Below are 25,338 nucleotides of genomic sequence, written 5' to 3'. Positions count from 1 at the left end.
TAACTAATGTCGCTAAGATGATACCATTGCGACAGACACGGTTTACATCCTCCTAGTTAAACAATAAGAATGCTTCTGGTTGATTTGAAGGATCCTGTATGGCAAGACATCAAGGCATAAGTAAAGTGAAAGAGTACAGTGTATTAAGAGTACTTATAACACAATATACAGTACAGTAGTACATTATAATAAACTAACAATAGCCTATAGATTCAATCCTTCGTACGTGGCTCCTGCCTTTGTGAGACATTATGATGAAGTGTTCCAAGGCCTCCATTAATTACTAGTACAGTAGGAAGAGGGATTTATCACGCTCCTCCCCTTTCTTAGCCCTTTCTCCCAGGTGCTTCTGTGATTATTCCTAATAACACGTTTAAGACGTCTCTCATGTCATCTTGAAAGATTTGGTCAAGTTTAGGCATTCTATTTAGTGTGATACTGTCTGTGATTAGAGTCAGGGTAAGGTTAGCCAGCTAGGAAATGAGATTGCAAACTCACCGATTCCAAGCTCATTGCAATTGTGTACCAGACAGTACCATACCAGTTCAGGAGTCACAACCTTCTTATTTTCCTTACTATGAGTCGACAGTGACACGTGCCTTGGGTTGTCCGGACATCATCCTGTAGGCCAGGTGCACAGGCTCGGTCAGGTTAGCCTTAAAGGTATACACGAGAGTCTTGCCACTGATGGGACTGACATTGTAGAAGCTCAGACTGTGGGTCTTGAAGCTCAGCTTGATCTGCAGCCTGCATGCCACTGTAGTCCTCTTCAGTGGTACAGCGTGTCCCTCCTCAAAGGCTCTCAGAAGGTTTTCAAACCACATCAGACACCATGAGCCGCGGCTGCTTTCCAGGGCGCTGGGCAGCCCACTGCGTGCTAGCTTTTCACTATAGCACACGCCAATGATCCAGGGAGAGCCATCCAATTCCACCTCCCAGCAATGCTCGCCTCCATAGAAGCTCTGCGTGCTGAGGACCTGGAGGAAGCTGCTGAACCTCTTGGGAGAGGCTGGGTACGGCCGTTTGGTAGCACTAAAGGTAACCGTCTTCAAGTCCGCTGATAAGACAAGGTTGGGGTGAGCCGTGTCCAAGTCAAATGTCACCTCTGAAGGGTTGAGGACATTCCGAAAGGAGCGCAGAACTTCCGTGAGTCCTGCCTTCAACTCACCATTTATGTCCTCGAGCTTGGAACAAGCCTGTGCAGAATTGATTTTGAATTCAACAGGATCTTCCAACTCCCCCAAAGGTTTGGAAAGGAGCTCCACAATGTGTGGTTGCAAGGCGTGAAGATGCTCACTGAACACTGTACAATCCTCTTCAGTCAATAAAGATTCAGCTCGGAGTAAAGCCTGTCTCAGCTGCTCCGTTTCTTCCGTTGCTTGCCCGACTCGAGCGCTCATGCTCACTTCACCTGGATGTAGCTCTGTCTCAATCAGCTTCCTCCCCTCTGCACTGTAGTTCGTAGACAAATCCATCACCCGCTTCAGAAGCATGGCTGCCCCCTCTCTCAGCTGAGCATTAGCCGTATTGATCTCCATCTCCTTTTCCTTCTCTTTCTTCAATGTACTTTCAGCCATCTCCAACTTGAGGGTCAATTTTGTAACTTGAGATGCTAGTCTCAACTTTGGTTCATCCATTGTCATCTCAGCTTTGGCCTGACCTTTTTCCAACGACATGGGGCACTCTCTCGCTCCATCTTTGTCAAGGGCATCGACAGGATCTGATATTTTAAGGTTTTTTAAGGGACTTCTTAAGGTGTCCTCTTGGTTAATTTTCTCATGTGTGGCCGCTTTATAATTTTCAACAATGCTGCACATTTTGAAGTTCTTAGCCAATGCTTTGATCCCATCGTAGTCCGCCTGGCACTCAGGGCAGCAGTGGTGGTCGACATCCGCCTCCATGGTCTGAAGGCAAGCCGAGCAGTAGATATGACCACAAGGCAGAGACATGGGCTCAGAGAAGAGTTGCAAGCAAATCGGACATGAGAGCTCCAGTGCCAGGTTATTTTCGGCATGTGCTGCTTCAGGTTCGCCCGCTGACATGATGGCAGATTCTAGAAAATGTAAAATTTAAGGGTAATGAGTTAAATCAAGAGCTTAATGAAAAAAAACATAAACAAATATCTACCCATTGTAGACAACTAGTAATGTACTGTATATATACACCGGCACTATAGGCAGGACAAGAACCACTGCCCTACTACCCCTAAAAAATCAAAATCTCAAGAACTAACATAAAAAAGAGATGTCTATCTGCCATTGGGGTGAATCTGTGGAACGAACTCAATACAGAACTAAAAGAGAGCAACTCCATAAGAACATTTAAAAAATCATATAAAGCTATGATAATTGATAAATATAAAAAATCACTTTAATATATACAATATGCATAGGCAGTAGATATTACAAAATTATATTACAAAATTATATATAAAAATAATAATAATATATATATATATATATATATATAAGATAAATTATTTTAAGTAACCACTTCAAACATAAATATACAAACACATATGCAGTAAAAGTAAACAAGAATAAAAAAATACACTATATTTGAAGCAACCACTTCAAATATAAAAGTATGCTCTAAAAAAGCTAAATCTATGTGGGCGTAACGTAACTAGTATAAGGCACTTAAGCTAAATATGAATTTTCTGTTCATCATTGGTATACAAGAAGCACATCACTACAGAGAATCAGTTTTTCCCATTGCTATTGTTCCTGTTCCTGTTTTTGTTTTTTTTCTGTTCCTTTTTTTCCCTTTCTTCTATTAATTGAATTATTAAAAAGGTGGGCATAATAAGCTTCGGCTTCAGCCCAAACCTTTTCAGTCAAACTGTAATTCTGTAAACCCCCATTCTGAAATGTACTGTACTGTAAATGACTGAGATAAATAAACTAACTAACTAACTACGTGTCTAACTGGAAGTACAGGACATACAGTATAGGGCTGGAAGCAATTCAAGACCGACCACATACTTCCAAATACTTCCTTAATGTAAACGAAGTCCACACCCACAACACCAGAGGGAGTGCAACAAACCATGTACAACCCAGATTCGGCACAAACAAGGGACTAAATTATTTTCGCTCCTATGCCACCAAAATGTGGAACGCCCTACCAACAGTCATTAAGACATGTGAATCCCTTGACCCGCTCTCAAAGGGCACCTACGGACGGCTGCAATTCGAAACTGGCCTCTGTAAAATCTGAATCCCCCGCCCCCCTTTTCTCCTCACTGTATATGTATCTTTTCCCTTTTTGCTTCCTATATGATGAATTCCTGTTCTGTACTTTAGCTACATAGAAATGTCTATTTGTATGTCTCTAAATGTTTTGATGAATTGAACAATGTGGACCCTGTTGTAAACAAGTGTAATGCTTAATTGGGTCGTCCACTCACAGTTAACAGTCTTTGTATTGAGTTTGAGCTTGAAATGTACTGTAATTCTGCAAACTGTTAATAAATATTTCAATCAATCAATCAATACTGTAGTAGTCGACTACTGTACTTCCGCTTAGACATAGACAGGTAGTTATTTTGACGGCTTTAATATCTCCTTGTGAGATGGAGAAGTGTTACTGGTTAGGATAAACAGCTACAGTACATTATAGATCCAGAAGGAGCTAGTTAATGGTTAGAATAAACAGCTACAGTACATTATAGATCCAGAAGGAGCTAGTTAATGGCATACACACTAAATATAGTCTGTAACATAATCCAAATGTAAATTAAGGCCTGATCTAGGATTGAAATTGGACTATAGAGATTTTGTAGATTAGTCCAGCATCCGAGGTGGACGGGTGGGACATTTGGTATAGCCTATAGGCTATAGTCTTTTTTTATTGGCCAAAAATATTGCCTAATATACAAACATTCATGAATCCATTTGAGTCAGAAGAAACCCCTATAAAGAATTATATGACAATAATGACAGCCGGTCAGCAGGTGGATTCATGATGTATTATAGACCAATAAAAAAGACTATATACCAAATGTCCCACTTTAAACAAAAGAAGCCTGTCGGCTGCTGGACTATATCAATAAATCATTCTATTTGGAACATAGTCTGTTTTTCTCCAATGTTTACTAACATTACAAAAATATATAGGCCTACCTTAAACCTATATGATAATAATAATAATAATAAATAGCTTAAAATAATAGACCAATATGTTCGGTTGTCAATAAAAGTCCTAAGTCAATCACACAGACCGATACAAATCTGGGCCTTTAATAGTCAAACTGTCCTGCCTTCGGCCTGGCGGAGTAAACAGTCTATCTATGGTGGAGTCATGCTACGATTACGAAATGGGCAAATTGCACAACAGTTTAGTTTCCTGGATGACGGGGTTTCTAATCAGCTGTTGGTGAGCAGAAGTGTTTGTTTAGCGTAAGGCAGGAAAACGAAACTTTGGCATTCAGGGCTCGCAAGAATGCACGAGTTTTACATATTAAAACTGGATTCAAAGACTCACTCTGATACGACTACAATATAATAAGGAATTCTCTAATCTATTTATCATCTAATTCATAATATATATAATTATATATATTGATTAGCCGATGCTCACCTCACAATGTCGCAACATAGCCCTGAGCCCTACCTACACACACGAACATTATCTAAACGTAATAAACCACTTCTTCACTTTGAAATAAATGAATATCCTTACCTGTTAAACACGTAGCCTACTCTGCAGTTGCAAGTCACCTGCTGTGTTGCGCTGCTTGACTGATCCTAGGAGGAACCACACCGCACTGTGACTGACGTGAACACACCCATAGTTCCCACGGTTACATGGAATGATAGCAGGAGATGTTGATTTATAAGTAGGCCACAATCCTTAGTGTATTTGTAAACTCTTGGAAGATACAAAGTGGATAAATCAAGTTGATTTATATATCCACTTTGTAACTAATCAACACAGGATTGTACTGTATCATATATGCTTCATTCATTGCACTTAATCATTCAAATAGATTCAAATCTAACACTCAGAAAAGAAAACACGTATCCATCCACCTGGGTGACAGCAGACTGCTGGGCGAGTGCTGGCGCTTTGGAATGGGGGGGGGGGGGGGTCAGATCAACATATCTGCCTGGGTGACAGCAGACTGCTGGGCGAGCGCTGGCGCTTTGGAATGGGGGGGGGGGGGGTCAGATCAACATATCTGCCTGGGTGACAGCAGACTGCTGGGCGAGCGCTGGCGCTTTGGAATGGGGGGGGTCAGATCAACATATCTGCCTGGGTGACAGCAGACTGCTGGGCGAGTGCTGGCGCTTTGGAATGGGGGGGGTCAGATCAACATATCCGCCTGGGTGACAGCAGACTGCTGGGCGAGCGCTGGCGCTTTGGAATGGGGGGTTAGATCTTCATTTTCGGGCCTGGTAAGAACTCTAGTTTTCGCCAACTGGTGGGTGCACTAATAACTTTGGGGCATGTGACCAAGCCCAGCAGAAAGTGCCTCAACTCGCCAGAATGAAATGGTCGAAATAAAACCTTTTTATTTATTTATGTGATTTTCGTTCTTTTCATATTAACACAGTTTGAATGTTGAAGGTTTTCGTTCCAACAGATTATTCATTTGGGCAAATTAAATGTATACATTCATCAGTCAAAGATGTGCTTGTTTTTTTTTGGGAAATCTAACGCAGTTCGGGGGGCGGAGAAGTGCTCTCCCAAGATTTGCATGTCTGTTCCGATTGGTCTCAGGAATGTCTTTGTCCTCAGGTTTCACGGTCTGGGCTTGAGGCTTGAGGTCAGATGTACAGTTGCTGGCCAATATTGAAGACATCAGGGAATCCATATATGGCCTCTATATTGATGAGGTCACATGTCCCCTGCTCCATCCCTGATGTCACGTGATGTCACATGCTCTCTCTCACCCCGACCAACCAACACACACACCGACAGGAAATGCACGATTCCATAGTCAACTGCGACCTTTGGTCGCAATAAATAAACTTAGAATTACATTCAAACCGGAAAATGGAAAATGAAACAGGGGATACGTTTAGATTAACTTTATATACAGGTATGTAGAGAAAAATGTTTCTTTGAAAAGTAACAGTAGACACGAATATTCTAAGCCCCAAAGTAACATCCCCACAGAGTTCATGTTGTGACAACAAGACACAAAGATCTTAATATAAAAATAATCCCTGAATATGGTCTAATTAAAGCACAATTGTGTGAGTGAGTGCCAGACCAAACCAATATTCTTCTTTACCGTTTATCGGTCTCTCCACATCTTTGGAGTTTGGAATGTATCCGATTGAGAATCAGAACCACCATTCATGTTGTATAAAAACCATTTCTAAACTTTTTAGTGCAGGAAAGTAATGTGCAAACTACTGACTTAGCCATGGCTATGCAGTGGCCATCATTTGATCCTATTGCATACTATGTGTACAAACTACTGACTTAGCCATGGCTATGCAGTGGCCATCATTTGATCCTATTGCATACTATGTGTGAAGCATAACTACTGACTTAGCCATGGCTATGCAGTGGCCATCATTTGATCCTATTGCATACTATGTGTGAAGCATAACTACTGACTTAGCCATGGCTATGCAGTGGCCATCATTTGATCCTATTGCATAGGCCTACTATGTGTGAAGCATAAACTACTGACTTAGCCATGGCTATGCAGTGGCCATCATTTGATCCTATTGCATAGGCCTACTATGTGTGAAGCATAAACTACTGACTTAGCCATGGCTATGCAGTGGCCATCATTTGATCCTATTGCATACTATGTGTGAAGCATAAACTACTGACAAACTACTGACTTAGCCATGGCTATGCAGTGGCCATCATCTGATCCTATTGCATACTATGTGTGAAGCATAAACTACTGACAAACTACTGACTTAGCCATGGCTATGCAGTGGCCATCATTTGATCCTATTGCATACTATGTGTGAAGCATAACTGACACCAACTGTGCATGTACAGTAACTAGCTTCATACAGTACATGGGTCTAAACTTTAAAGGGGTTCCACTCTCTGAGTCAAGATGCTATTTGAAAACCCTTCTGCCCAGAACCCTCAGCCAGGGGACCCTCAGTGAGGAACAAACTGAAACGGCATTGTTCAGTTAGTGCAAAACCCAGTCATGTAGAAATCAGGGTCAAGCACACTCTCAAATCAATCAAAAGTATTTCATTCATAAACCTGCCCAGTATTCGATCGACTACATGATGATGGTTACATGTTATGATGGTTACATGATGCTTTTAAACAACTTTTCTATTGTCACACAAGGAGTGAGGGAGGCCCTTCTGACTTGGTGTCACAAGGAGTGAGGGAGGCACTTCTGACTTGGTGTCACAAGGAGTGAGGGAGGCACTTCTGACTTGGTGTCAGCCATAAGGAGTGAGGAGGCACTTCTGACTTGGTGTCACAAGGAGTGAGGGAGGCACTTCTGACTTGGTGTCACAAGGAGTGAGGGAGGCACTTCTGACTTGGTGTCAGCCATAAGGAGTGAGGAGGCCCTTCTGACTTGGTGTCAGCCATAAGGAGTGAGGGAGGCCCTTCTGACTTGGTGTCACAAGGAGTGAGGGAGGCACTTCTGACTTGGTGTCACAAGGAGTGAGGGAGGCACTTCTGACTTGGTGTCAGCCATAAGGAGTGAGGAGGCCCTTCTGACTTGGTGTCAGCCATAAGGAGTGAGGAGGCCCTTCTGACTTGGTGTCAGCCATAAGGAGTGAGGGAGGCACTTCTGACTTGGTGTCAGCCATAAGGAGTGAGGAGGCCCTTCTGACTTGGTGTCAGCCATAAGGAGTGAGGGAGGCACTTCTGACTTGGTGTCAGCCATAAGGAGTGAGGAGGCCCTTCTGACTTGGTGTCAGCCATAAGGAGTGAGGAGGCCCTTCTGACTTGGTGTCAGCCATAAGGAGTGAGGAGGCCCTTCTGACTTGGTGTCAGCCATAAGGAGTGAGGGAGGCACTTCTGACTTGGTGTCAGCCATAAGGAGTGAGGAGGCCCTTCTGACTTGGTGTCAGCCATAAGGAGTGAGGGAGGCACTTCTGACTTGGTGTCAGCCATAAGGAGTGAGGAGGCCCTTCTGACTTGGTGTCAGCCATAAGGAGTGAGGAGGCCCTTCTGACTTGGTGTCAGCCATAAGGAGTGAGGAGGCCCTTCTGACTTGGTGTCAGCCATAAGGAGTGAGGAGGCCCTTCTGACTTGGTGTCAGCCATAAGGAGTGAGGGAGGCACTTCTGACTTGGTGTCAGCCATAAGGAGTGAGGAGGCCCTTCTGACTTGGTGTCAGCCATAAGGAGTGAGGAGGCCCTTCTGACTTGGTGTCAGCCATAAGGAGTGAGGGAGGCACTTCTGACTTGGTGTCAGCCATAAGGAGTGAGGAGGCCCTTCTGACTTGGTGTCAGCCATAAGGAGTGAGGAGGCCCTTCTGACTTGGTGTCAGCCATAAGGAGTGAGGAGGCCCTTCTGACTTGGTGTCAGCCATAAGGAGTGAGGAGGCCCTTCTGACTTGGTGTCAGCCATAAGGAGTGAGGAGGCCCTTCTGACTTGGTGTCAGCCATAAGGAGTGAGGAGGCCCTTCTGACTTGGTGTCAGCCATAAGGAGTGAGGAGGCCCTTCTGACTTGGTGTCAGCCATAAGGAGTGAGGAGGCCCTTCTGACTTGGTGTCAGCCATAAGGAGTGAGGAGGCCCTTCTGACTTGGTGTCAGCCATAAGGAGTGAGGAGGCCCTTCTGACTTGGTGTCAGCCATAAGGAGTGAGGAGGCCCTTCTGACTTGGTGTCAGCCATAAGGAGTGAGGAGGCCCTTCTGACTTGGTGTCAGCCATAAGGAGTGAGGGAGGCACTTCTGACTTGGTGTCAGCCATAAGGAGTGAGGAGGCCCTTCTGACTTGGTGTCAGCCATAAGGAGTGAGGAGGCCCTTCTGACTTGGTGTCAGCCATAAGGAGTGAGGAGGCCCTTCTGACTTGGTGTCAGCCATAAGGAGTGAGGAGGCCCTTCTGACTTGGTGTCAGCCATAAGGAGTGAGGAGGCCCTTCTGACTTGGTGTCAGCCATAAGGAGTGAGGAGGCCCTTCTGACTTGGTGTCAGCCATAAGGAGTGAGGAGGCCCTTCTGACTTGGTGTCAGCCATAAGGAGTGAGGAGGCCCTTCTGACTTGGTGTCAGCCATAAGGAGTGAGGAGGCCCTTCTGACTTGGTGTCAGCCACACTGAGACACAATCTAGTCATTGTCCAGTGATTTCTTTACTTTTCTCATAAACAATGTGCTCAACCAATTTCAACATCAGGCACATCACATCACACAACACAGACACACATGACAGACACACATCACATCACACAGACACACATCACATCACACAGAACAGACATTACATCACATCACACAGAACAGACATTACATCACATCACACAGAACAGACATTACATCACATCACATCACATCACACAGAACAGACATTGTCGTCACATTGTTTTGCCTCTAAAATGCAGTAGCTCATATGTCTGTGTGAGAAGGAGGGTGACTGATCTGAGCGGTCACACCTGGCCTGAGTCAAACTAGAACTGGACTCACATTTTCCAGAGGACGCGGTGGAGGAAGATGAGCTGGATATTGGCCTATCGGTACTTGAAGCCATTATTGAGGAAGATGAGGTGGACACAGGAGAGGTGAGGTGTTTGTGGAGGTGACTGATTTAACCTGTCTTGATCAAGTCCATGATGCACAACAGGTGCGCAGCCACGCCCAGCTCTGAGTCCAGTTCTAGTTTGACTCAGGCCAGGTGTGACTGCTCGAATCAGTCACCCTCCCTCTCACAGTCTGTTGGTATTCGTCGCTGTCCAGCAGAAAGCAGCTAACTCCATTTTTCTTTTTTTCATACATCAATGCTATTGAACACCCTTTACATCTGCATGTGTGTTGGTTAAAAAGGTATTGAACCAATGAAAAGTATTACAAAGTGCTTCTGACAAAAGCAGCTAAATGGAAAGGACAGCTAACCCCACCCCCTCTCCTGCAGGTTTATCACAATATAATAAAGTCACAATACCAACTGTGATGAGGGAGTATTGCTTTGTTTTTAAAAACTACTCCTTACCCGTTGTGAGATATTTGCCCCCCCCCCCCCCCCCCCCCCTTGTGGCTGTGAAGGGTACTGCGCCCGGGTGCGTTTGTAATTGACTAATAAATTCATTAATAATCAATAATGTGTCCAATCGAAAAAGGCAGTAAGGAGTTACGGCACTGTTTCTGACACACACACACACACACACACGGACACACACTCAGACATTGTTAGAATTATAGTATGATGATGATGATATAAGGCTTTCTTAATTTCCTGAAAAATGAACAGCTGGTTTCTGCCCGACAGCAGAGATACAGTATGTATAGTGTACTGTATATGGCCTGGTTTTGGTCAGTGTTTTTACTTTAATAATGGGCTAAAAGGCAGCAATATTATATCAGGAAACCTTTATGAGACAGGGACTGCCCATTAGCCCGACATCCCTTTAGTCCGGTTCAGACTCACTCACCTTGTGGCCTCTGCGTGCAGTTAGAGTTTGGGATAGGGTTAGTAATGGGTCGGACTAATGAGAACAATGAGACAGGTAGTCTGATACAGATATGGATATATATATATATATACAGTAACCTAATGTATGTAGACTAATGAGAACAATGAGACAGGTAGTCTGATACAGATATGGATATATATATATATAGTAACCACAAGTTCAAGGTCAATCTCAAGGAAATCAAAGGCATAGTTGTCCAGTTGTGTTCTGGTTCCTTTCTTTTTAGATACTATGTAAAAAACAAACAGACAGTTCATAGAGTACTGTAATCAAGTATTGCACAGTTGTCTGAAAAGCTTTTTTTTTTAAATGCACCGTCCTCGAAACATGTTATGACTTTTGTATACTTGCATGAGTGGAAGAGGGACAATAGATTTGTGCGGCGTTATTCTGACTTGCTTTGCAATGCATATCGCCAGTATTTGATCCCATTTCAGTGCATCAAAGGAAATATTCAGTAATGTCTCATCTTTACCAGTATTTGATCCCATTTCAGTGTATCAAAGGAAATATTCAGTAATGTCTCATCTTTTAAAACCTCAAACTGGAAAATAGCAAGACGTGAAGAAAAAAAAGAGAAGTGCTTGAAAAACCAGCAGAAACAAAAAGCGAGCCAGATAACTCAGAGTAAAAATTGCTTTCATTTGTATACTCAGGATTTGTGACAATTTGTGAGGATTTCACAGCGTATATGTGCTCCACTCTGTGTGTGTGCGCGCGCGTGCATGTGTGTGTGTGTGTGTGTGTGTGTGTGTGTGTGTGTGTGTGTGTGTGTGTGTGTGTGTGTGTGTGTGTGTGCGCGCGTGTGTGAGTGTGATAGGGGATTCACACTATGGTCCCGGGTGCGCACTCGGGACCACTTGGCAGATGTTGTGGTAGTGTGAATGATGCGTACCGTTCCCGGGAGCGGATCGCCCAACCGTCCCCGGGACCGCATGGGGGGAGGGTCTCTGGACCGTTTAAATGTATTCAGATACGGATCGTTCCAATGTGAATGCATGTGTACCTAAAGAAGGAAGTGGACTGTTTTTTTTAAAGAACGTGACTTAATCTCTAGTCGACGAGCCAAGCGTCAACAAAAAAAAACACAGCCGCTGCACGACGCGTAACACCAGCTCATTTCTCAACGCCGCCCTTCTCCTGTTGAATCTGCGTATACACGCAGCACCGCGCTGATCTTATTCTGCGGACTACACGTGGCTCTTGGGCTTTGCTTGGCACAGTTTCCAAAGTAAAACAAAATAATAATAATGCTAAAGTAGAATCCATAGCAAACTAATACACTGGAGCACAGAACTGACTGACACAGTGAATAGCAGGCAGGCTGACAGTATAGTAGTATAACGGCAAAGAGGCAATGCAATGCAGTGTGTCTGGATTTATTTGAGACAATGTCGCACAGTAGATGGTCAGTGTCCGTGCGCGCCAGCCATCAAGCACACCGTCATCAGGAGGATTAAAGTGTGTTATGCAAGTGTACCCGGGTGCGCTGTTGAATCTCGGGCAATGTGAATCAAGGCCATCGGGGACCAGGCAACCGTATTCGGAAACGGTTCCAATGAAACGGATTCAGTCCGTCTCAGTGTGAATCCCCTATGAGTGAGTGTGTCAGTCTCTACTGCAGTGCATGGAGGTCCAGTGGAGGCAGGGGGTCCTTCCAGTAGGAGAAGTGGCTGTATTCAGGGCAGTCAAAGGATGTGCAGCCCTTGATGGACAGAGCAGGGAAGAAGTGCTCCACCAGCTCACCCAGGTGACTGTACCTGCACGTGGACACACACATTTTAACACATTTATTTATGTCCACACAAAGGAGATGCATAGAAGGACACGAATAGAATAGGTGCAGTAGAGTTACACACTTACAGAATCATGGCATGTGTTTTCATGTCTCTGCATCTATCTATGGGTATAAGTATCGTGTTTTCATGTCTCTGCATCTATCTATGGGTATAAGTAGCGTGTTTTCATGGTACAACAGGCATGTCTCTGCATCTATCTATGGGTATAAGTAGTGTTTTCATGGTACAACAGGCATGTCTCTGCATCTATCTATGGGTATAAGTAGTGTTTTCATGTCTCTGCATCTATCTATGGGTATAAGTAGTGTTTTCATGGTACAACAGGCATGTCTCTGCATCTATCTATGGGTATAAGTAGTGTTTTCATGGTACAACAGGCATGTCTCTGCATCTATCTATGGGTATAAGTAGTGTTTTCATGGTACAACAGGCATGTCTCTGCATCTATCTATGGGTATAAGTAGTGTTTTCATGTCTCTGCATCTATCTATGGGTATAAGTATCGTGTTTTCATGTCTCTGCATCTATCTATGGGTATAAGTAGTGTTTTCATGTCTCTGCATCTATCTATGGGTATAAGTAGTGTTTTCATGGTACAACAGGCATGTCTCTGCATCTATCTATGGGTATAAGTAGTGTTTTCATGGTACAACAGGCATGTCTCTGCATCTATCTATGGGTATAAGTAGTGTTTTCATGGTACAACAGGCATGTCTCTGCATCTATCTATGGGTATAGGTAGTGTTTTCATGGTACAACAGGCATGTCTCTGCATCTATCTATGGGTATAAGTAGTGTTTTCATGGTACAACAGGCATGTCTCTGCATCTATCTATGGGTATAAGTAGTGTTTTCATGGTACAACAGGCATGTCTCTGCATCTATCTATGGGTATAAGTAGTGTTTTCATGGTACAACAGGCATGTCTCTGCATCTATCTATGGGTATAAGTAGTGTTTTCATGGTACAACAGGCATGTCTCTGCATCTATCTATGGGTATAAGTAGTGTTTTCATGGTACAACAGGCATGTCTCTGCATCTATCTATGGGTATAAGTAGTGTTTTCATGGTACAATAGGCATGTCTCTGCATCTATCTATGGGTATAAGTAGTGTTTTCATGGTACAACAGGCATGTCTCTGCATCTATCTATGGGTATAAGTAGTGTTTTCATGGTACAATAGGCATGTCTCTGCATCTATCTATGGGTATAAGTAGTGTTTTCATGGTACAACAGGCATGTCTCTGCATCTATCTATGGGTATAAGTAGTGTTTTCATGGTACAACAGGCATGTCTCTGCATCTATCTATGGGTATAAGTAGTGTTTTCATGGTACAATAGGCATGTCTCTGCATCTATCTATGGGTATAAGTAGTGTTTTCATGGTACAACAGGCATGTCTCTGCATCTATCTATGGGTATAAGTAGTGTTTTCATGGTACAACAGGCATGTCTCTGCATCTATCTATGGGTATAAGTAGTGTTTTCATGGTACAATAGGCATGTCTCTGCATCTATCTATGGGTATAAGTAGTGTTTTCATGGTACAACAGGCATGTCTCTGCATCTATCTATGGGTATAAGTAGTGTTTTCATGGTACAACAGGCATGTCTCTGCATCTATCTATGGGTATAAGTAGTGTTTTCATGGTACAATAGGCATGTCTCTGCATCTATCTATGGGTATAAGTAGTGTTTTCATGGTACAATAGGCATGTCTCTGCATCTATCTATGGGTATAAGTAGTGTTTTCATGGTACAACAGGCATGTCTCTGCATCTATCTATGGGTATAAGTAGTGTTTTCATGGTACAACAGGCATGTCTCTGCATCTATCTATGGGTATAAGTAGTGTTTTCATGGTACAACAGGCATGTCTCTGCATCTATCTATGGGTATAAGTAGTGTTTTCATGGTACAACAGGCATGTCTCTGCATCTATCTATGGGTATAAGTAGTGATTAATGGTACAACAGGCATGTCTCTGCATCTATCTATGGGTATAAGTAGTGTTTTCATGGTACAACAGGCATGTCTCTGCATCTATCTATGGGTATAAGTAGTGTTTTCATGTCTCTGCATCTATCTATGGGTATAAGTAGCGGACCCCCATCTCAATAGGCATGTCTCTGCATCTATCTATGGGTATAAGTAGTGTTTTCATGGTACAACAGGCATGTCTCTGCATCTATCTATGGGTATAAGTAGTGTTTTCATGGTACAACAGGCATGTCTCTGCATCTATCTATGGGTATAAGTAGTGTTTTCATGGTACAATAGGCATGTCTCTGCATCTATCTATGGGTATAAGTAGTGTTTTCATGGTACAACAGGCATGTCTCTGCATCTATCTATGGGTATAAGTAGTGTTTTCATGGTACAACAGGCATGTCTCTGCATCTATCTATGGGTATAAGTAGTGTTTTCATGGTACAACAGGCATGTCTCTGCATCTATCTATGGGTATAAGTAGTGTTTTCATGGTACAATAGGCATGTCTCTGCATCTATCTATGGGTATAAGTAGTGTTTTCATGGTACGACAGGCATGTCTCTGCATCTATCTATGGGTATAAGTAGTGTTTTCATGGTACAACAGGCATGTCTCTGCATCTATCTATGGGTATAAGTAGTGTTTTCATGGTACAACAGGCATGTCTCTGCATCTATCTATGGGTATAAGTAGTGTTTTCATGGTACAACAGGCATGTCTCTGCATCTATCTATGGGTATAAGTAGTGTTTTCATGGTACGACAGGCATGTCTCTGCATCTATCTATGGGTATAAGTAGTGTTTTCATGGTACAACAGGCATGTCTCTGCATCTATCTATGGGTATAAGTAGTGTTTTCATGGTACAACAGGCATGTCTCTGCATCTATCTATGGGTATAAGTAGTGTTTTCATGGTACAACAGGCATGTCTCTGCATCTATCTATGGGTATAAGTAGTGTTTTCATGGTACAACAGGCATGTCTCTGCATCTATCTATGGGTATAAGTAGTGTTTTCATGTCTCTGCATCTATCTATGGGTATAAGTAGTGTTTTCATGGTACAACAGGCATGTCTCTGCATCTATCTATGGGTATAAGTAGTGTTTTCATGGTACAACAGGCATGTCTCTGCATCTATCTATGGGTATAAGTAGTGTTTTCATGGTACAACAGGCATGTCTCTGCATCTATCTATGGGTATAAGTAGTGTTTTCATGTCTCTGCATCTATCTATGGGTATAAGTAGCGGACCCCCATCTCAATAGGCATGTCTCTGCATCTATCTATGGGTATAAGTAGCGGACCCCCATCTCAAAAGATTTGGTTCCAGGGACCCCCAGAAGCAACAATTTGAGTAAAATAATGTTGTCTAAAAATCCACACACACACACACACACACACACACACACACACACACACACACACACACACACACACACACACACACACACACACACACACACACACACTCACACACGCTATTCAAAAATAGCAGTAAAATCCTCTGTTAATTTAGCTCCAAAGAGTGTACACATTTTAGTTAGTTAAAATAACACTAGATTTCACTGTGTAAGCATTGCAAGGTGATATATCACTGTGCTTTCCACATTGTATTCTATACTTACGAGGACTTGTTCCCTTTGGTTTTCTCCTGGATGAGCTCTCCTCTGGGGTTCACAGTGAAGATTCTGGTGTCAGGAACACCGACCTCTTTATATGCATAGGCGTCCTGCAGAACACAAGGCAGTGCACAGATATGGGCACTCATGCACAGCAGCATTGTTTCTCATTTTTGGAGCATTCGTGCTCATATTCAAGCTCATATCGCGCCACTCGGTGGCGCGATATGAGCTTGTAGATTTGCCAATCTACAAGCGCAAAACATGTCATGATCTGCTACTGTTTATGCTTTTGTGTGACGCTTGACACAAACCAAGGCTTATACTTCCAGCTATAGGCTACTTTAAAAGCACTATACTTTTAAAGCGCTCTTTAGTCACTAGAAAACACTCCCTAGATATGAACAAACCAGAACACTCCTGAGAGCCATTGCACAGCATAGCTTACATTGGTCCTGTTGCCAAAGGCAGCGTAGAAGGGTCGCCTCTGTGGGTTGAAGAGGTCTCTGATGTCAGTCAGACAGGCGATCTTAAACACTTCAGGCTTCTTCTCAATCACCTCTCTGGATATGGAATGGTTGGAAGGCATGCCCCGTTATTTCATCTCCTCTACATGTGATCTATACAACACATAACATGCAGTCGCGTAGGAGTATGTAGGATGGATAGTATTGTGGTGTATAGAGGGTATGTGCATGCTTAAAGTGAATGGCACATCGAGTGGCAAATCGAGTGGCAAGGCAACATACAAAGTGAGTTTAACATTGTTTAACGTTGTTTAACATACAAAGTGAGTTTAACATTGTTTAACGTTGTTTAACATACAAAGTGAGTTTAACATTGTTTAACGTTGTTTAATGCAATATTGTGAATGGCGAGCATCTGAGTTTGAGTCCAACTCCCATCATATTCATGTGTACCCTCTCTATGGCCTAGGTTTCCTGTCTCTCTACATTATGCTATCCTCTATCTAAATAAAAACGGCATGTGTCATAGTGTCATAGCATGTGTCATAGTGTAGTGCATTATGTAGTATGTATGTATTGTGTCATAGCATGTGTCATAGTGTAGTGCAGTATGTAGCATGTATGTATTGTGTCATAGCATGTGTCATAGTGTAGTGCAGTATGTAGCATGTATGTATTGTGTCATAGCATGTGTCATAGTGTAGTGCAGTATGTAGCATGTATGTATTGTGTCATAGCATGTGTCATAGTGTAGTGCAGTATGTAGCATGTATGTATTGTGTCATAGCATGTGTCATAGTGTAGTGCAGTATGTAGCATGTATGTATTGTGTCATAGCATGTGTCATAGTGTAGTGCAGTATGTAGTATGTATGTATTGTGTCATAGCATGTGTCATAGTGTAGTGCAGTATGCAGCATGTATGTATTGTGTCATAGCATGTGTCATAGTGTAGTGCAGTATGTAGCATGTATGTATTGTGTCATAGCATGTGTCATAGTGTAGTGCAGTATGTAGCATGTATGTATTGTGTCATAGCATGTGTCATAGTGTAGTGCAGTATGCAGCATGTATGTATTGTGTCATAGCATGTGTCATAGTGTAGTGCAGTATGTAGCATGTATGTATTGTGTCATAGCATGTGTCATAGTGTAGTGCAGTATGCAGCATGTATGTATTGTGTCATAGCATGTGTCATAGTGTAGTGCAGTATGTAGTATGTATGTATTGTGTCATAGCATGTGTCATAGTGTAGTGCAGTATGTAGTATGTATGTATTGTGTCATAGCATGTGTCATAGTGTAGTGCAGTATGTAGTATGTATGTATTGTGTCATAGCATGTGTCATAGTGTAGTGCAGTATGTAGTATGTATGTATTGTGTCATAGCATGTGTCATAGTGTAGTGCAGTATGTATGTATTGTGTCATAGCATGTGTCATAGTGTAGTGCAGTATGTAGCATGTATGTATTGTGTCATAGCATGTGTCATAGTGTAGTGCAGTATGCAGCATGTATGTATTGGATACCTGTGTAGAGCTGAAAAGAGGCTACTGGGAGCGAGCAGTACAGGGCCTTTAGGGAGGACAGTGCCTTTGTCATTAACCCACTGGAGGTAGTCTTTAGTGATGCCAGCCATGCCGATAGCACGTGCCGAACAGTACAGGAACTTGTAGCCATTTCTGGAAGAGCGGGCAAATATGTCCGTATTCAAATTTAAAAGGAATGAGATAATAGTTTTTTTGTTTTTTACTTGGCAATGTCTACCAATGATATTTATGAATAATTAATAATGATGAAGTACTTAGTTTGTACTTACTGGTGTATTTTGTGGTAAAGTTTAGCGATGCCTTGGTGAGTCCAGTCCTTCCCAAATTGTGGCAAAATGTGACCCAGAGCATCAGACCTATAGAAGATAGATGTACATGTAGCATACTCTGGTGAATATGCACATATATGTGTACTACTATATATGTACACATATATGTGTACTACTATGGTTACATACTCTGGTGAATATGCACATATATGTGTACTACTATGGTTGTCTTATATTATATCATTCCCCAAACACTGACATCAATTCTATCTACTGATGTGATCATTAATTAACCTCACTCAAGCATTCTCTTGTTAACAGCGAAAATGTATCATAGTTTATTTATCATATTAATATATAGTTTTACATGGGTGAAGGGAGTTATAAAAGGAGCATTATGGTGATAATAAACTTGGTCAACCGATTGGTCAACTGCCTTATTTTTCCGTGGGATATAGCAGCTGGACAATCCGTCCAAGCTAGAGCAACATCTAGCTTGGACATCAACATCTAGGATTCTGGGTAATACATCAGCTGACCAATCAGCGCAAGCAAAATTGCCAGTGTTCGGAACAGTCACTGTGAGTGACAGAACTGTTAATATTGTCATACATGGATGAAACCTGGCCAACAAAAGTTGTTGATAATGTAGTTAATTAATAATTGATAATGTAGTTCAATTCATGACTGAGAAGTCACTGAAGTTGAGTGCAAAGGAACCAAAACAGAGCAGAAAACAGCGACATTTGAGGTTCACAGAATGTCTGTGTGACGGCGAGGCCAGCCTTGTTAAGGGCAACCAACTCCATCGCTGGGATTTGGGAAGTCCCAGCAGGACAAACATTGTATTCTCTGGGGCAGCTTCCTCAATGAAAGCAATATTAAAATGTTCTAAATATTGAGGCTGATTCTACAAATGCATATCTTAATCAGTAGTTCTCAAACCTTTTACAAACGCTTTCAAGATTTTCGAGAAATGTTCAAAAATAGCCGATTTACTGGCTTGTACCGAATATATCTGCCATTTTTTTATAGCCAGCACTAAAATCGAAAAATGACACCGGTTTTAATGGGGTAATGTGCCACTTTCCCATGATCTTGGTCTTGTAAATAAATAGGCTATGGGATAAATTATCGCAATGCATTCATCGTTGCCCAAGGTTAACAATGAATAGTCAGCTAACAGCTACATCACACCTTTAAAAAAAAAAAAAAAAAGTAGCCTTGCCGAGCCATGAGGCCCATAGGGCAGGAGCCTATCTCCTGTTTCTGTAGCCATGAGGCCCATAGGGCAGGAGCCTATCTCCTGTTTCTGTAGCCATGAGGCCCATAGGGCAGGAGCCTATCTCCTGTTTCTGTAGCCATGAGGCCCATAGGGCAGGAGCCCATCTCCTGTTTCTGTAGCCATGAGGCCATAGGGGCAGGAGCCTATCTCCTGTTTCTGTAGCCATGAGGCCCATAGGGGCAGGAGCCTATCTCCTGTTTCTGTAGCCATGAGGCCCATAGGGGCAGGAGCCTATCTCCTGTTTCTGTAGCCATGAGGCCCATAGGGCAGGAGCCTATCTCCTGTTTCTGTAGCCATGAGGCCCATAGGGCAGGAGCCTATCTCCTGTTTCTGTAGCCATGAGGCCCATAGGGGCAGGAGCCTATCTCCTGTTTCTGTAGCCATGAGGCCCATAGGGCAGGAGCCTATCTCCTGTTTCTGTAGCCATGAGGCCCATAGGGGCAGGAGCCTATCTCCTGTTTCTGTAGCCATGAGGCCCATAGGGGCAGGAGCCTATCTCCTGTTTCTGTAGCCATGAGGCCCATAGGGCAGGAGCCTATCTCCTGTTTCTGTAGCCATGAGGCCCATAGGGCAGGAGCCTATCTCCTGTTTCTGTAGCCATGAGGCCCATAGGGCAGGAGCCTATCTCCTGTTTCTGTAGCCATGAGGCCCATAGGGCAGGAGCCTATCTCCTGTTTCTGTAGCCATGAGGCCCATAGGGCAGGAGCCTATCTCCTGTTTCTGTAGCCATGAGGCCCATAGGGGCAGGAGCCTATCTCTTGTTTCTGTAGCGTGAGGCAGCTTGATGTACAAGTACACCCCCTGGACATGACGCTAGTATGTCACAGGGACTTACCTCCCAATCCAACCCTTGATGCTGAGTGTCAAGCAGGGAGGCAGTGGGTCCCATTTTTACAGTCTTTGGTATGACCCGGCCGGGGATCGAACCCCGACCTCCCAGTCTCAGGGCGGACACTCTAACCACAAGGCCACTGAGCTGGTCTTTAAAGTAAGCAGGTAAATGTTCTTACTTGGTGATAGTGCCGTCTATGTCTGAGATGATGACATGGTCGTTCCAGTTCCACAGGTAGATGGCGGCCTCACAGCGACAGGTGCCCTGGTACTGAGTAGTCACACTGAACACTACCTTGTTGGCCCCTTCACGTAGACTTAGACTTTCCTGGATAAGGAGTCATTGGAATGACATACAGCAAGTGTTAAGAATATATTGTAAATGAGATAAATGGAGTCTAAATTGTAATCCCTAAACCACGTCACATGAAATTGTTGATTTTCATTACTATCCTATCAGATCTAGGCCTACTTGCATAGTCCTTCCATAAGAACTAGTGTAACTAGAACATTACAGAATGTGAAGATATTTTTTTACGTTTTAGTTTTATTCTGCTATTTCTTGAATTATTATATTATTATAGGTCTTAATAGGGGGGACCATCTTCTAAGCCTTTGGCTTTTATAACAACAACAATAATAATCATCATCTTTATTTGTAGATTACTTAAAAACAAAGGATAAAGTGCTTTACATAACAGAACGTGCATTTCACAAGATAAACATGTTATTTCCATGTGTGTGTGTATTGTATCATACTATCTGCTTAGATAAACATGTTGTTTTCATGTGTGTGTGTATTGTATCATACTATCTGCTCAGATAAACATGTTAAGGTCATGTGTGTGTGTATTGTATCATACTATCTGCTCAGATAAACATGTTAAGGTCATGTGTGTGTGTATTGTATCATACTATCTGCTCAGATAAACATGTTAAGGTCATGTGTGTGTGTATTGTATCATACTATCTGCTCAGATAAACATGTTAAGGTCATGTGTGTGTGTATTGTATCATACTATCTGCTTAGATAAACATGTTGTTTTCATGTGTGTGTATTGTATCATACTATCTGCTCAGATAAACATGTTAAGGTCATGTGTGTGTGTATTGTATCATACTATCTGCTCAGATAAACATGTTAAGGTCATGTGTGTGTGTATTGTATCATACTATCTGCTCAGATAAACATGTTAAGGTCATGTGTGTGTGTATTGTATCATACTATCTGCTCAGATAAACATGTTAAGGTCATGTGTGTGTATTGTATCATACTATCTGCTCAGATAAACATGTTAAGGTCATGTGTGTGTGTATTGTATCATACTATCTGCTTAGATAAACATGTTGTTTTCATGTGTGTGTATTGTATCATACTATCTGCTCAGATAAACATGTTAAGGTCATGTGTGTGTGTATTGTATCATACTATCTGCTCAGATAAACATGTTAAGGTCATGTGTGTGTGTATTGTATCATACTATCTGCTCAGATAAACATGTTAAGGTCATGTGTGTGTGTATTGTATCATACTATCTGCTCAGATAAACATGTTAAGGTCATGTGTGTGTATTGTATCATACTATCTGCTCAGATAAACATGTTAAGGTCATGTGTGTGTGTATTGTATCATACTATCTGCTCAGATAAACATGTTAAGGTCATGTGTGTGTGTATTGTATCATACTATCTGCTCAGATAAACATGTTATTGTCATGTGTGTGTGTATTGTATCATACTATCTGCTCAGATAAACATGTTAAGGTCATGTGTGTGTGTATTGTATCATACTATCTGCTCAGATAAACATGTTAAGGTCATGTGTGTGTATTGTATCATACTATCTGCTCAGATAAACATGTTAAGGTCATGTGTGTGTGTATTGTATCATACTATCTGCTCAGATAAACATGTTAAGGTCATGTGTGTGTGTATTGTATCATACTATCTGCTCAGATAAACATGTTAAGGTCATGTGTGTGTGTATTGTATCATACTATCTGCTCAGATAAACATGTTATTGTCATGTGTGTGTGTATTGTATCATACTATCTGCTCAGATAAACATGTTATTGTCATGTGTGTGTGTGTGTTGTATCATACTATCTGCTCAGATAAACATGTTAAGGTCATGTGTGTGTGTGTTGTATCATACTATCTGCTCAGATAAACATGTTAAGGTCATGTGTGTGTGTATTGTATCATACTATCTGCTCAGATAAACATGTTAAGGTCATGTGTGTGTGTATTGTATCATACTATCTGCTCAGATAAACATGTTAAGGTCATGTGTGTGTGTATTGTATCATACTATCTGCTCAGATAAACATGTTAAGGTCATGTGTGTGTGTATTGTATCATACTATCTGCTCAGATAAACATGTTAACAGTTTCCGTGCCGGGAATGGATTACTCCAGGTTAATGTCGCTGCCGTATCGGACATACCCGCCTTTTGTTTTATGTGTTTAATCCGCCGTAATGTAATGAATCAAAAGAAAATCCGTCTTCGTCGCGGAGTATGAGACTGGATGCCTTCGCTGTGATGACGAAACCGGAAATCGTCACATGCTGTGGGCTGCTAGGGCTTCTGGGAAATTGAGGCCAATGGAAATGCATTGGGTGCAACGCCTCATTGAAACTAATCTTGTGTGCGTCTTCCGGGTGCCTAAGATGGTGGATGCTACACACAGATCATAACAAACCACGGGAGCTTTTTTTGATGGATTTTCGCGGATTAAAAGCCCAAATAATTCAGCGTATGCTCTAAAGGTAATACAACAATCTCGGCAGTGAAGGGGGGTTGATTAAAATGCGGGTTAATCGTAAAAAACAGTCAAACTGTTAAGGTCATGTGTGTGTATTGTATCATACTATCTGCTCAGATAAACATGTTAAGGTCATGTGTGTGTGTATTGTATCATACTATCTGCTCAGATAAACATGTTAAGGTCATGTGTGTGTGTATTGTATCATACTATCTGCTCAGATAAACATGTTAAGGTCATGTGTGTGTGTATTGTATCATACTATCTGCTCAGATAAACATGTTAAGGTCATGTGTGTGTATTGTATCATACTATCTGCTCAGATAAACATGTTAAGGCCATGTGTGTGTGTATTGTATCATACTATCTGCTCAGACGTGAGCCGCAGAGACTTGCAGTACATGTGATTGATACACTGGGCTGTGCTCATGTCCTCTGCTGATAGGCTGTCTGCTAAAGTGGCTTCTCTGCCTAGCCCCGCCTCCTCATCGCTGTCCATGTCATCTAGAGTGGCCCTGCTGGAAACAAACCCAGATATCAAACTCTATTAATTATTAGCAGTAGTTTATTTGATAGGTAGAGACTCATGTTAACCCATTCTGACCTGAGATCAGATTCACACGAGGCTTCCACTGGACAACACACTGGTCTGATCAACCCCATTCTGACCTGAGATCAGATTCTAAAAATGTCAGTCGTTCTTTGATTTTTCAAAAAATAGCAGACCTACAAGCTCGTATCGCGCCACTCGGTGGCGCGATATGAGCTTGTAGATCTGCTATTTTTCAATAGCTAAAGCATAACATGATGCTAACACCAAAATGGGTGCCCGGTCAGAATGGGTTTTAATGAACAACAGTATCAAATTATATATAAGTGTTGGAGTTAGCAAAAATGCTCATTTACATCTAGGCAGGTAACAAAACCAGAACATAAAAAGCAACAATATACAAATACTATACACAAGAAAATAAGAACAAACACAAGAAACAAAATACATTAGACAACATAACGGTAGGTTAAAAATGATCACATTTCAGATTTTCCTAAAAACGGGTCCTAAAAGTAGAACATGAAGCACATTCCCTTATTGCAAGTGGCAGGCCATGCCAGCATTTAATTCCCTTAAACCAGGGGGGTTTCAACTGATTATGAACCAGGGACCACCACCCTGACTGAGAATCAACCTGGGGACCACCACCCTGACTGAGAATCAACCTGGGGACCACCACCCTGACTGAGAATCAACCTGGGGACCACCACCCTGACTGAGAATCAACCTGGGGACCACCACCCTGACTGAGAATCAACCTGGGGACCACCACCCTGACTGAGAATCAACCTGGGGACCACCCCCCTGACTGAGAATCAACCTGGGGACCACCCCCCTGACTGAGAATCAACCTGGGGACCACCACCCTGACTGAGAATCAACCTGGGGACCACCACCCTGACTGAGAATCAACCTGGGGACCACCACCCTGACTGAGAATCAACCTGGGGACCACCACCGTGACTGAGAATCAACCTGGGGACCACCACCCTGACTATAGAATCAACCTGGGGACCACCACCCTGACTGAGAATCAACCTGGGGACCACCACCCTGACTGAGAATCAACCTGGGGACCACCACCCTGACTGAGAATCAACCTGGGGACCACCACCCTGACTGAGAATCAACCTGGGGACCACCACCCTGACTGAGAATCAACCTGGGGACCACCACCCTGACTGAGAATCAACCTGGGGACCACCACCCTGACTGAGAATCAACCTGGGGACCACTGTTGTGTTGGGAGGAGGGGGGATATGGACGTGGTGTGGGGGGGGAAATTAACCTTCCATATTAAACTCATGTTGCTGTTCATTGTAACTTACTGTATGTATGAGCGAGCAGACGCATGCAATTCATTGTGGGCACATTTCCTTGTAATGGTGACTCAACCAGGCAAACCGGTAGTTTCCCTTGAGATTCTACATCCCCTTTCTGTGAAAGTTCTTGACGTCCGACTTCCCAATAACTTACAACATCGATCGAGCGTCATCGTATGTCACCACGTCACTTACTGCATTGTTTCTCAACTTGTGGTCAATACAATACATTAAAATACAAACCTTCCCTTTCCTACATCACTAAATGCACGGTCAGGGACCACATGCAACACCTTCACGGACC

The 25,338-nt window shown here is 42.7% G+C and overlaps 2 protein-coding genes across 2 annotated transcripts in view; both read right to left on the bottom strand.

Annotated features, from left to right (window-relative positions):
• Window positions 1-18: 18 nt before the first annotated feature.
• On the bottom strand, window positions 19-4,735 carry trim107 (tripartite motif containing 107). Its single transcript, XM_083771500.1, has 2 exons — window positions 4,684-4,735; window positions 19-2,053 (listed from the first exon to the last, which is right to left on the bottom strand). Exon 2 carries the CDS (start codon window positions 2,040-2,042, stop codon window positions 576-578), a length of 1,467 nt encoding a protein of 488 aa, XP_083627626.1. The 5' UTR covers window positions 2,043-2,053; window positions 4,684-4,735; the 3' UTR covers window positions 19-575.
• Window positions 4,736-12,193: 7,458 nt separating this feature from the next.
• Window positions 12,194-25,338, bottom strand: part of LOC310863071 (phosphatidate phosphatase LPIN2) — a gene marked incomplete at its 3' end in the record, with an annotated part of 28,207 nt that continues 15,062 nt past the window's right edge. Inside the window, exons 13-19 of the mRNA XM_083771193.1 lie at window positions 23,524-23,674; window positions 20,573-20,721; window positions 18,278-18,364; window positions 17,988-18,140; window positions 16,442-16,556; window positions 16,000-16,103; window positions 12,194-12,338 (exon numbers count right to left, since the gene is read on the bottom strand). Coding sequence (XP_083627319.1) covers window positions 12,194-12,338; window positions 16,000-16,103; window positions 16,442-16,556; window positions 17,988-18,140; window positions 18,278-18,364; window positions 20,573-20,721; window positions 23,524-23,674 — 904 coding nt within the window. The remainder of the gene's footprint in view (window positions 12,339-15,999; window positions 16,104-16,441; window positions 16,557-17,987; window positions 18,141-18,277; window positions 18,365-20,572; window positions 20,722-23,523; window positions 23,675-25,338) is intronic.

The sequence above is a fragment of the Protomyctophum parallelum genome, assembly GCF_964188405.1.
Source record: "Protomyctophum parallelum genome assembly, chromosome: 8".
NCBI classification, from domain to species: domain Eukaryota; kingdom Metazoa; phylum Chordata; class Actinopteri; order Myctophiformes; family Myctophidae; genus Protomyctophum; species Protomyctophum parallelum.
Note: the sequence above shows the minus strand (reverse complement) of the source record. Positions and strands in the feature narration are given on the sequence as shown.